The following is a 13,387-nucleotide window of genomic DNA, read 5'->3' on the forward strand; positions in this document are numbered from 1 at the left end:
GTTCAAGGACTGCTGGAGAGAGGACTAGAGATTGGTATAGCAGGTCTGTGGTTTCTCACGCTGAACTCAAGCACAGCAGGCATCTAGTGAAGTGCAGTATATTTGTGTTCTGGTCAGAGTTTCATTTGATAAAATGGTTGCCTTCTAAAACAGTGTAAATGGTTTCTAAGCTGTTGATGACTCATTCAGGTGAATAGAATTGAGAAGTTCAGTGGTAACTGAGTTCAATCTGGGCAGATTTTTCTACTAAAGTTTGAATATTCTCTAAAATTTTGTGTTCAGAGATATATGCAGGGATAAAGTAGATGAGGAAAAAAATGTGACTAATTGGATGGAAGGCAGGCAGGCAGGCAGGCAGGCTGATGATAGATGGATGGAGTTTTTTTTTTTTTTTAACATTTGTTTTTTATTTATATAATAGCTGGGGTATAGGCCAGAGGCACAGGAGAGTGAGAGGATTCACCAGAGACAGAGCAGGTTGCAGAACAGGCAGACAGACTGAAAGCAGCTGAGGGGAGCAGCGGGTGCAACAGGAGAGGTCTGCCATGCCATGTGGGTCTCTCTCTGGCCTGCCGGGATCGAACCTGTGCTGCAGAGGCTGCAGACAGCTTCACAGCACTGTGCTCAACCCGCTGCACCACCAGGGAGGCCCGGATGGAGTATTGAATGGAAGAATGAATGGTGGGGTGGGTGGGTGGATGGATGGATGGATGGATAATCCAGTGGTATAGTGTGTCTAGTATAACCAATGTTTGTAATCTGGATTTATCACTTTCTAGTTGAGTGACTCTGAGAAAGACGTCTAACTTTCCAAAACTTTAGTTTCCTCATCTGTAAAATGCAGTTTCTGATAGCACCTAAAGGAAAAGGTCATTCTGAGGATTGTATAATCTATTGCACTGAGTTAAGCAGTGTCAGGTACATGGTAATTCCTTAATAAATGAGAAGAAGAAGAAAAGACTACGAAGCAAAGTTATGAAGAAGGTTTTATTTTTCTATTGTTAAGAGGAATCATTTCCCATTTTAGGAAAAGTCTCATGTCTTGATTGCAGGTAGCAGCACATCAAAATATTTACTGGGCTTACTTGCTATAGGTGTCATGACAACTCAGCACTTAGGGAAATTCAAACACACTCTCATTTCCTGGGAGCCACTGGCATACGTGAACCAAGGTTTTAAGAAAATAAATGGATATTCCTGACCTGAATCACTCATTTGCTAATTGTAAATTATTCTCTTCCTGGAGAGATTAGAAAGACCCATCCAAGCTGATGATTCATAGATGAGCTGCATATAAGTAGAGGTTCTAGTGAGCAGAAAGACACCCCAAGTGAAGTCGGGAGCCCAAGGCTTACAATTCTGATCCTTCGTGTTTTAGTCCTAGAATTAGTCTGAGTCTCCGTTTCTTGTTAAAAATTGGGGTATAATAGCTGCAGAGGTACTGGGGTTAGTATGGGTGTCACACCACTTAAGGCAGAGGTAAAGATATTTGCCACGAAGGGCTATCCTGATGTTAAGATGGTATCACAGTGATGCAGATGGTTAATATGCCAACGTTGGGTCCTGAAGAACTCTGAAGTCTCCTGCTGAATGGTCAGAACAATGGTTTCTCCTGGTCAGATTTGCTGCCCAATTAATTTTCTGTCTCCTCGTTGCCATGTAGCTATGAAAGCCAACAAAGATATGCCAAAGGAAGTGGTGAACCAAAGTCAATAATTCCAAATAATTCGGGCAAAGAGGATCCTTTTATCTGATGTATCCATATATGCAGGAAAAGTGGCCTTGGGTTGGGGGTTGGGGAGGAGATTGGGACATGCAGAACTTTTAGCAGATTACTCAAGGTCTTAAATTAGACATCTGGAGTGGCTGCAGGAGGGTGGAGGGGGGCTGGCTTGGTGCTGCCCAGGCTTGAGGTGGCTCACCCTTCCTTACTCCCCACTTGCCTGGCCCTGTCTCTCTCCCTCTGATTGTCTTTCTGGCCTCTCCCACTTGCCTTCCAAATCATTTTTTGCCTCTGAATTTCTCTATTTCTCATTCGCTTTTGCTGTCTCTGTGTGTCTCTGTCCCTCTGAGTCTGTCTTCCTCTTTTCTCTTGGTCTCCTGTCTGTGTCTCCTTCATTTACTCCCTCATCTCTTTCTCTCTCTTCTCTGCCTCTGAGCCTAGGGCTCTCACTCTCATCACATCTGCTGGCTCCATTTCTGTGGTCGCTTTCCACCTGTGTTTCCCTCTGTGTCTCCTTCCTCCCTGTGTGTGTCACTGTCTCTCCCTGTCTTTCCCCTCCTTCGAGTCTCTACCCCTCTCTCAGGCCCTGAAAGCTGCTGCCCACTCTTTTATAAAATCTGCTTCCCTGTTCCTCAGTGACCAATTTTCTTTCCTACGGTTAGAAAGTAGCTCAGGCCTTAACCCATTTCCTCTGGCATATTCACATTAATTAGGTGAGACTGGGATCACACAATTCAGAATTAGAATAATATTTATCAAGCACCCTGGAGAGAAGGGGCCGGTAGATGAAGAGGTACAGAGCAAGGAGGGAGGTCACTGAGCAGAGGGACGAGTGGGAGTTGGGGGAGGAGGGCCTGGCAGAGGGATGCACTGTTTGGGTACTAGGGCTACCTTTCTGGCTGCCAGAGGGCACTGGGAAAGATGGATCTCGGAGACTGGTTTGCAGGAGGTCGGGATGCCACAGGGTGGGGCCCAGGAGCATGCACCTGATTACCATATGTCTCATTGGGGTCACACGTGGCAGGGTCCCCCGCTCCAGAGAGCCTGTCCCACAGCCCTCTCTGTAGGTGCATCCTTGTACATCCCTCTCCTTTGGCTGTGCTGCCCAACTCAGTCCGGTCAGCTGGGCATTCTGAGAGGACCCAATGCAAGTTATTCATTACCTTCTTTGCTAAACTCACCTAGAGATGGAAAGAGTTTAGCTCTAACCCAGACTTCAAACTAGTTCTCTAGCAACAAGACACATCCAGGCACATTTCATATCCATCAAATCTGGTGGCCTTCAGGAAGGTGACCATTCAGCAGCCTGGACCCTTCCCTCTTCCCCCTCCTTACTTTTAAAGGCTGGACAATAATCCATTGTGTGAATGAACCACTTTTGTTTATCCATTCATCAGTTGTTGGACATTTGGATCATTGCCATCTTTGGCTTACAGGTATCCCCACCACCACCTCCCTTTTCAAAAGGTCATATTATTCGACTTTGATTTTATAAACTGGTACTAACTTGGCACATGTTTTTTACTAAATGAAAAAAAAATTGTAGAGGACTTTTACTTTGCCACAGGTGGAAATAGCAGAGTGGATTTTGTGGCAGCTGTGTTAGAGGTGGTGTGACCCCACCGAGCACCTTCCCCGGGATGTACCCTGCTGGCTGTGTGTTTGTCACGTCTTTCCTGCTTTGAGTAGATGTTAGTGTTAGCTTAGACTTTATGTATTATGAGGTTGATTAGTAGGTTACTTTTGGGGGGCCTGAGAATGCTCAAAACTTTTTTCCATGTAAAAGAAGCAATTGCTTCTTTACTTTATGACATTTTGGCTGATAAAAGTTGTCATAAGAATGCTCTACTTTCAGACAGTCAGGGAAATTTGTATTAATGAGGCTGCCTTCAGATACGAGTTTTGTGAAGATGTATGTTTTCATTCTTGTTGGATATATACCTAGGAGCAGAATTACCAGGCCATGTGATAACTCCATGCTGAGCATTTTAGGGAACTGCTAAAGTAATTACTAACAGTCTAAGAGCATGTCAGTTTCTTAACAACATTTGGCATTACCTATATTTTTGGTTATAGCTCTCCTGGTAGGTATGAAGGAGTAGCTTATTGTGGTTTTTTTGTGTTTTCTTTTAAAGATTATGCATACAAGAGCTGGGGTACAGGCCAGAGATGCGGGGGGTGAGAGAATTCACCAGAGACAAAGTGGGGAACAGAACAGGCAGATTGACTGAAATACACTGCTGAGGGGAGCAGCGGGCGAGACAGGAGAGGTCTGCCTCGCCATGTGAGTTTCTCTCTGGCCTGCCTGGGATTGAACTCATGCTGCAGAGGCTGCGGATTGCTTCATAGTACAGTGCTTAACCCCTTGTGCCACCAGGGAGGCACTTATCATGGTTTTGAATTACATTTTCCTGATGATTTATGAGGTGCACTACTTTCCATGTATTCCTTCTTTGGAGAAAAGTCTGTTTATATTCTTTGTTCGTTTTCAAATTGAGTTGTCCACTTTTTTATTGCCAAATTGTGAACTTCTTTATATACTTTGATACAAGTCTCATCTGAAATGTGATTTGCAAATCTTGTTTCCCATTCTGTGGATTGTCTTTCATTTCCTTGATGGCATTCCTTGATGCAGAGGAGGTTTTTAATTTTGATGAAGTCCAGTTCATCTGCTTTTTTCTTTAGTTGTTTGTGCTTTTGGTGTCCTATCTAAGCCACATTATCAAATCTAAAGTCACAAAGATTTGTTTCTATATTTTCTTCTGAGTTTGTAGTTTTAGTTTAATTTCTTCTTTTTAAATCTGTGATCGATTTTGAGCTAATTTTTATGTATGGCTAAGGGCTCAACTTGATTCTTTCGCATGTGGATGTCCAGTTGTATTTGTTGAAGAAACGCTTCTTTCCCCATTGAGTGCTCTTGGTACCCTTGTTGAAAATCAATTGACCATGAATGTATGGGTTTATTTCTAGGCTCTCAATATTGTTCCATATTCTATATTTTTGTTACAATCTTTGGACTCATTACTTTGTTACCATGGGAAGATGGTAGGAAAGTATATTTGATAATCAGAGGGGTGAAGGAATCAAGGTAATTTGCCTGGATCTGTGATTAAAAAATATATAAAATTTTTATCCAATTTGGGGGTTAGAAGGGATCTTAGAAATCACGGTAGTTTAAATCCTTTGTTTTGCTGATGGGGGAAAAAGATTAAATTTCAATTTCCGTGAGTAACAAATCTGCCCTAAGGTTCACAGCTCATCAGAGAGAGAGCTGGGATTAGAATCCAAATCTCTTGATTTTCTGGGGCAATGCTGTTTTTCTTATTACTAGGCCCTAAATCTCAGGTCTCTCTACCCATGCCCTAAGCCTGCCTGAACGCCCTTTACCAGACTAGTGAGGTTCTGCATCCTGCTTCACTGCTCAGTCCAAGGAAGTGCTTGGAGCTGGTTGTGTGTCTGCTCCTTCCTTTTATATCTTGAGAGACAAGAAGTCAGTGAAGAGAAGGCACTTGGAAAATCTGAAATTGCTGTATAAATGCAACTAAATGATAAGATTGTCAGCTTGATGCTTTTCTCCTAGAAAGGTTCAGGATGTCAGAGGCGGTATTAATGGAAGGAAACAATTTGCTCTCAGACATGTTTTTAAACTGGTGGTTGTCACTTTGCAAAGGGGCAGAGCGCCAGGATCTGGAATCCCGGTGTGACTGGAGCTTTGGAATGAGGTGGACATGGCTGGATCTCAGGTGGGCCAGGCTGGCTGAGGGAGGCCTGGAGGCATGCTATCTTGCCCCACCCCTTGAGGACACCCCAAATTCATAGATGAGTGCTTGTGCCAAACAGGGCACACTCAGAACTGGGGACCTGGCCCTGAAGTGGCAGTATCCAGGTGGTGGGCTCTTGAGACTTGTCTACACTCAACCTTTTGTCCCCTGAGCATCCCTGTGAGTCTCTGTATTTCAGTGATGGTGGTTTTATCACATGTCATACCGACCAAGGGAGACCTGTTTGAAACCAGATCGGGGAGAGAGTTCTAAACTGTGACCCCTAAATGGGAGCCTCTGTTTGCCTCTGCCTCTCCAGGGATGATGCATGCTGAGCCCTCAATCAGTGCACATTCAGTTGTTGGAGTTAGGTGTTATGTGAATAAAAGCTGCTCTCTGGAGATAACTGGGTCCCTTGCAGAGGGGCGGGGTACGCCTCTCCTGCTGCCATGGCTCCACTATGCTTCTCTACCTTCTTGTTTTTTCCTCTCTGTAATTCCCTCCTTTTAAGCTCCAGTTGCATCACTCTCTGTACCACCCATGTATTCTACTGTTTATCTTTTTAACCTGGGTGGCCTGTCTTTTCAGTTAAATCACACCTCTCCTTGGTGGCAGAAGGAGTGTGCTGTACTTATTTGGGTCACCTGTACAGAGTACATGCCACTCAGTGAGTTTTTTCCGATGGGGAAGTTGGTCCTCCCGATATTAATAACCTTCTGCTGAATTTGAGGCTAGAGGTATATGCCCTTCACAATGATGGCATTCTACTGACCAACTGCCATGGGTATTGTTCAATATATGGTGGAGGGGGGTATTATATTTTGGAAGGACTCAGAGGTTGCTTTTGTGAGGTAAATTAAAGAAAGAAACCATAATCACAGCCTTTCAGTGCCTATAACCCCAGGTATGGCCACCTCTGCTTTGTGTTTCCATTGGGACCAGCACCAGCTGAAGCTGTGACTGTTGAGAACAGAGTGCTGTGTCTCTTAAGTTTCCTCACCCCCTGCAACTACATCAAAGGGCCTATGGAAATAAGCCAGCTCCCTTCATGGGGTGCATACCAGCCCTGTGAGTCTCATGTGTGATGTCTTCCTTATCTAGGGCTCTGGCTGACATCTTAAGACAACAGGGACCAATTCCCATAGCACACTGTGAAAGAGAAGCTATCTCGGCCATCGATACCTCTCCCAAAGAGAACACGCCGGTCAGATCATCATCCAAAAACCACTACACCCCTGTGCGTACGGCCAAACAGACTCCAGGTGAGTGAGCGCTGATTACCTTGAATCTTTGCTGAGGCTGCTGAGAGTTTTTGGTGATGTTCCCACGCTGGTGGGACAAGTATACTGTGAGAGATTCTCTGATGGACAGATGTGTAAGTGCCTAGGGACTGTGCACTTTGGGGAGGGATTGACGGGAGAGAATGCCACCAGTGAGTGTCCAGGCTGGACAAGTGCTGATCATTTAATTGGAACTACTTCTCTTACCTGGAAAGGAGCTTATGGCAGCTGTGGGGGTTGTGATCACCCACTTGTCCTTGTGATGAGAAGGTTTAGGCTGCATAGAATACTAGATATGTGACAAGAAATTGCTGCACCCAGATGTAGAGACTTCTCATCCATTTTTGGCTCTTCCCCAAGGGTAGGAGTTATATCTTTATTATAGGGTCACCTTTTCCTGTGCCCAATAGCTTTCCTGGGTATATGGTGAGTTGCTCTGTAATAGAAATATATTTTCTCTTTTCTTGGTGATATTAGATATAGTAGCATATCTAAGATCTTAATAAGACAACAGTAATACTAGTAATATGTCAAGTTTGATTTTTTTTTCAAATGTTTTGCTGAGCATTTTTCATGTATTTTCTTATTCTTCTTAAGAGCAATCTTCAAAGTACCTATATTCTCCCCATTTCCTATGAGGAACAGAAAGGTTCAATAATTTTCTCAAGGACTTGTGGTTATAGTCATACTCAAACCAAGATATATAGGTAACAATAGTCAGGACTAGAAAACTCTAATACCCTAACCCTGCTAGGGATGTTAATCCTAATCATTTGAGTGGCAAGTTTCCTGATATGTGCAGCTAGGGAAGTCATTTCTCACTATGAGCATTACCAGAGAGCCTAGTACTGACCCCAGCCCACTCTCATACTTGAATCTGAATGTTTCACTCCCATCACGTGATAGTTTTTCAGAGAATGGGTCTGAACTAAACCTGCAATAGGGATATGCAGCCACTAGGTATCAGTGTGTGTCTTCCAAACTCAAAATTAGCATAAACATGCTTGTGGCAGCTGATGAGAGCAAATTGATTTCCCATTCAGTTTTGAATTTTCTTAAATCTATTAAATCTATGAAATCAAGAACCACATATTTGCTTTTAAGGTTATAGAATTAAATCTCTTGAGAATCTGAAAAGAGCTAAGGAATTTCTCCTTTGAAAATATACATATAAATTCATCTAACGTTTTGCATAAGATTTAAGGGAATTCATAGAGTCTTCCAAAGTTAGAAATATCTTATTTAAAAGTAAAGATGAGAGATCCATTTTTCCTAAAGGTCTAAATGCATTTTTAACTTAAATATTGGAGATGCTTAAAATATAAGCTGTGGAAGGAATCTTGTAAAACAACTGGACCAGTAGTTACCTACCTAGCTGCACAGTAGAATCACCTGGTGAATTCTTAAAAATGCTAATTCCTGAGTCCCAGAAATTAATCAGAACTTCTAGGGTTGCTGCAGGCATCAGTATTTAAAAAAAAAAAAAAAATCTCCCCTAGGGAGATGTCTTCACCCTGCAGACAGAATGGTTGAGATGGATTATTTTATGACTGAGGACACTGAAGGATTTTGCCAATGGTTCCCAAACTTGGTTGCATGTTGAAATCACCTGAGGACCTTTGAAAATTAAGGGTGCCTGGTCCCAGGTTGTAACTTAATTGATGTGTGGGTGTGGCCTAAGTATGAGGTGTGGGAGGTGGGTGGTGAAAGCTTTAGGTGGCTCTAATATGGAGCCAAGTTTGAGAGTCACTGAGCTTTGGTAATTGCATAAAGGGGCCATTCCACCTAATCCTTGTCGGTGATCACTATTTAATCTAGAACTTCAGGTCACTCTGATATCTAAAGCATCCCTGGGAGTTTATTTTCACCCCTTTCTGCTCCATTGTTTCTGTCTCATTCACACCCAGCAAGTTCCCAGCCCTGAGTCCAGACTGATGAAGTGAACAGTCTTGATTTCCCCTTAAATGGGCAGGACAGTTTGTCATTTCTTCTGATTTCTATATACATCATCTCCTCCAGTGATCTGAGGAAGAAAGCTTTTAGCTGTATGATTCACTCCTGTTTTAAGAAGTTCCACCCCATATTTCTCAAATTGGAACTATTCACATGGCTTTTAGAGGTGGGAATTGTTTCCCTGGCCCAGAAAGTATTTTCAGTAGTGACACTTAACTATAAAAGCAATTTCATAACAACCTGCAACATCGTAGCTTATAATGGACACAACTACTTTTCCAAATACTTGAGGTATTTTGCCATAAATATTGCAATTTTAGGAGAAGTTTAAACATACTTTTTATAAGTTTTCTAAGTGGAGATGTACTGGGATTTTGGTGATTTGTCAAATCAACTGACCATTTATTGTAGGTGTATGGGAAGTCTTTTAGGGACACCTTAAGGAAGATATCTGGAAACACCAGGAGGCATCAGAGCATATGAGTAATTTTGCTATCAGAATGTTGTCTATGGAGCAGCACCATCTGCATCACCAAGGACTATGTAAGAAATGCAGAATCCCAGGCTCTCTCTTACCTGCTTAACGAGAGCCTGAATTTTCATAAAATCCCTTAGCAAAGTTTGAGAAGCACTAGAAAGACATGGTCTCTGAAATATATCCCCACTGGTTTGTCTTCCAGCTCTATCACTACATATGTGACTACAGCGAGTTTTTTTTTTTTTTTTTTTTTCCTTTCTGAGTTTCCTTATCATCTGCCACTCATTGAAGTTAATAGTATCTGTGTTTCAGGGTATAATGAGTTAAACCAAAAGAGCATTTAAAACAGGTCCACTAAAATATGTAGTGAACACTCAGCTTTAGCCATGCCTGAGGTATGAAAGGAAGTCTGCCCACACTTATGGAAAATAAATCAAATAATTGAGAGAAGCAAAGGCACAGGGGCCCCTAACTAGGCAGGGTCTGGGGATTATATCTGCAATGGAAGCCCTGGGATCCGGGCATCCTGTGCTTGGCCCCTGCCTGTGGCACATCCTCCGAGGATGAAAGTGGTTTCTGGGGCTTTGTGGGGCTCTGTCAGGGTTTTGGACATCAAAAGCACATGCTTAGGAAGTAGGGTGAGGGTCTGGCCTTAATATTAATAAAAACAAGATTCTGTGAGAAGCACAAGCACTAATTGCTATGTACCTACTATGTGCTGGGTACTCTGCTAGACACTTCATAATAGATAGTGGATTTGGTAACATTTTTTAGGTATAGGAACACCTAATCCTACAAGAGCAGAAAATTCCCCTTACTGTTCTATAAGAACCTTTTGTCCTACCTCCTCTAGAAGCCCCTCCCTTTCCAACTGTAAAGGGAACATCTTGATGGACAGGAAATGAGTGAAGCCCACTTCCATCCCCCACCCCTCAAATCTGGCTGCCTCTGACTGTCACTACTCACTACTCAGAGTGTGGTCCAGGGATGAGCAGGGACTGCCTTCTGTGGGGGCTTCTTAGAAATGCAGACTCTTGGGTTCTTCCCCAGACACCCTGAATCAGAATCTACATCTTAAAAAGACCCTCAGTCAATGTGTATGCACATTGAATTTGAAGACCTCTAAAACACCTGGCTCCTCAGGCCTGGCTGCATCTTGGAATTGTGTAAGCAATTCTGACAATATTCATGTCTGGTCCCCACCCCTAAAATGATTTAATTGGTCTGGGGTGGAACTTGGGCATTGGTATTTCCCCAAAATTTTCTCATGGTTTCACTGTTCATCAAATATTGAGACCCAGAGTTGAGAAGGAGACTGACAAATCAGGGAGGTAGCCTGGATGGTAGAGCTTGACTTCACGAGAAGGAGCCAGATGAGTTGTCCAGGTTAGTGAATTGCAAGGATAAATCCACTCCACATCAGATGACATAGAAGGGAGTGGAGGACTCAGGCTTACTGAGGGAGGTGGGGCTCAGTCTGCAGCTATGAATGGAGACATCTGGGTAAAAGCAGGCATAAGTGGTAATATCAGAATTGATTAGAGGGTGCAGTGGAACCAGGCATCAGAAAATGCACCGCATCTGGAGTTGCAGGCCCCAAGATCTCAGTCTTGCTGTAGGTTTGCTTGGTCTTTACAGATGAGGTGGGAGACCTAGCATTTTTACCTGGTCAGACTCAATCCTAAAAAGACTATCTTGGGTCTGCTGTGTGAGAATGGGGTACCTACCCTTGCAGTTGTCATGTCATCATGTGCTGGGGTTCTGTAGTTTTGTTAAACAATTCCCATTATCCCGTGGCATCAGCTGGAGGAAATAAATATTTATGCCCCAGCTACAGGCCACTGCGAGTTGTATAAGTGAGCAATCACTTATCCTGCCTCTCAACAATACCGTGAGCTTTAATGGTGGACTAACCAAGCCAAGAGATGTGATTCTTAAAGATTCTTAGTCATGGAGCAAGAGTGAAGGCTGGATTGCCAACAGAGGAGCCCCTTGTAGGCTTGCTGTAGGCTTGCTTGGTCTTTACTGATGACGTGGGAGACCTAGCATTTTTGCCTGATCACACTCGATCTGACAGGGGCTCCCCCAACCTCACCTCCTAGTACTTTCTACTTATTTATTGGAATCTGGATACATGAGCCTTCACTATCTTCATGCCATGCACGCTCTTGCCTTGGCATATTTCCTGCTATCCTCTCCCTGTTTTGTGGCCAGAACCTTCAATCACAGATATGTGTGCTCTGAAATTCAGTGATCAGATGGCACCCCCCTTTGCTAACCTCCTCATCTGCTACTGTTCCCTGCTGTATATTCTTCAGAGCACGTACATTATCTAACATCATGTTTGTTGGTTCATTGGTTGTGTGTTTCTGTTCCTATCATGTAACTCCCACCACTTCTCTACTACCTATATTCTTTTCACCATTTCCTTGATTGTCTTTTTATTCACCGTGGCATCCTAGAAACAAGAACATTGCCTGCAAAATCATAGTTGCTCATTGCCTGTTTGTGCAGGGGACAAAATGACGAGGACACCGTCCTTTGTTTGGGTGGACTTAGGAGCCAGCATGTTGGTATTGGTTACATAGCTGTATGCAGAAGAGTTCCCATCAGGCTATGTCCTCTTTCCAAAGACCTCTCTGTAAAATTGAGGACAGTGGTCACCTGGAAATCCCAGAGACTGGTCATCTACTGGTGACCTGAACTGGGAGGCCCTGGTTTTCAGTGCCTGAGCTCCTCACCGCACCATGGTCTCTACTGTCTGGCATTGATCCAGAGCTCCACGGCTCAGTGTAGCCAGGAGCTGGGAGATTTTATTCCTTGACTGGGCTCTACCAAAGGGGCCCTTCCCAGTAGGCTCTTTCTAACAAGAGTCATTTGCACAGATCTTAGAAGCCCAGGGAGCTCGGAGTCCCTGTCTCCAAGTTTAGGGCTGCAGGTGAAGACAGATAACCGGGGCCATGTACCTGAGCTCTGGGGAAATCCTGGTCAATTTCAGCCCCTAATGGGAAGTGGGACTTTTCTCAAATCATCTCCAGAGGAATAGGGCTGTTCTTGTTCCAGAATACCGAGATGATAGCTTCAGTATTCTCTGGCACTCTGAGGGAATGGTGAGGTCATGTAACCCAACTGAGACTCAACCTGTGAGGAAACTGAGGTATTCGGAGGTTACCAAGGTGAGAGGTAGCAGGATAAGCCCTCAACAGAATCCTCAGGTAGAGACAGGATCCAACACTGTTCAGTACAAGCTAGAGAGACCTGGATGTGAGGCCTGGCTCCCCACTTGTCAGCTCTAGGACTGGGCTGCTTCATTGAACCCCTGCTAGCTTCAGTTCCATGTCTGAAAAGTGGGACCCTTTAACTGTAATGAGCCCTCCTCTAAGGCACATTGAAATCTTTGAATAAAGTAATCCATGCATTTTTAGTGCTTGGCCTTGGCTGGGCGCAGAATTCATGCTCTGTGCTCATGTTCACTGTCACCATCATCATTACTATTCTCTCTGTTATCAGCTGCATCGTCTCTGTCTTCTCTACCTTTACCTGCTTTCCTTTCATCCTGGCAACCCCCACCACTACCCTACCTACATTCTTTTCATGTTTCCCTAATTATATTGATTTCTCATCCTGGGGGTCTTCAGTATGACTGGGTCTCAGTTCATTTGTTAAAAAATGCACTAACTTAGCCCACAGTGCTCCTGTCTTTTCCTTGCTGGTACTGCCTTGTTGGCCATTCCTGTCATTCCAGGTTTTCTCTTGGGAATGATTTCTTTCCAAATCAGTAGTGTTGTTTGGATACCATACTGCCATTGGCCTTTCCCAAGTGGAGTCTTAATTGCTCTTTGCCTAAATGTTGGATAAGCTTCATTCTTACAGTCATCAGTGCCCGCAGGTCTCTGCCTGGGAATGATAGAGGTGGACCAAAGACTGACTAGAACTGCCCCATGAGCCTGCCACTCTTTGATAGTTGCCACCTTGTAGAGCCTGAAAAACCCAAAATTCACTGAGTCAAGGTATCACTAATCCCTGATAGCAGTTGTAACTTTAAGTTCACCTTAAAGATTCTGCCATTACATGCGACCCAAGCTTTAAACATGGAACCATTTGCTCCATAAAACATCCAAAACTGATGTTTGCATCATACAGTAATATGGCTAAGATACATTCCATATTAACCCTGTCTTCCCAAATAGTT

General features: G+C 43.7%; 1 protein-coding gene across 1 annotated transcript in view; it reads left to right on the forward strand.

The window, feature by feature from the left end:
- SHISA6 (shisa family member 6) overlaps nucleotides 1-13,387 on the forward strand; it is a 273,436-nt gene that overhangs the window by 18,470 nt on the left and 241,579 nt on the right. Inside the window, exon 2 of the mRNA XM_037494275.1 lies at nucleotides 6,586-6,746. Coding sequence (XP_037350172.1) covers nucleotides 6,586-6,746 — 161 coding nt within the window. The remainder of the gene's footprint in view (nucleotides 1-6,585; nucleotides 6,747-13,387) is intronic.

This window comes from Talpa occidentalis, unplaced genomic scaffold (genome assembly GCF_014898055.3).
Source record: "Talpa occidentalis isolate TD23 unplaced genomic scaffold, MPIMG_talOcc4v2.1 talOcc4.7, whole genome shotgun sequence".
Classification (NCBI taxonomy): Eukaryota; Metazoa; Chordata; class Mammalia; order Eulipotyphla; family Talpidae; genus Talpa; species Talpa occidentalis.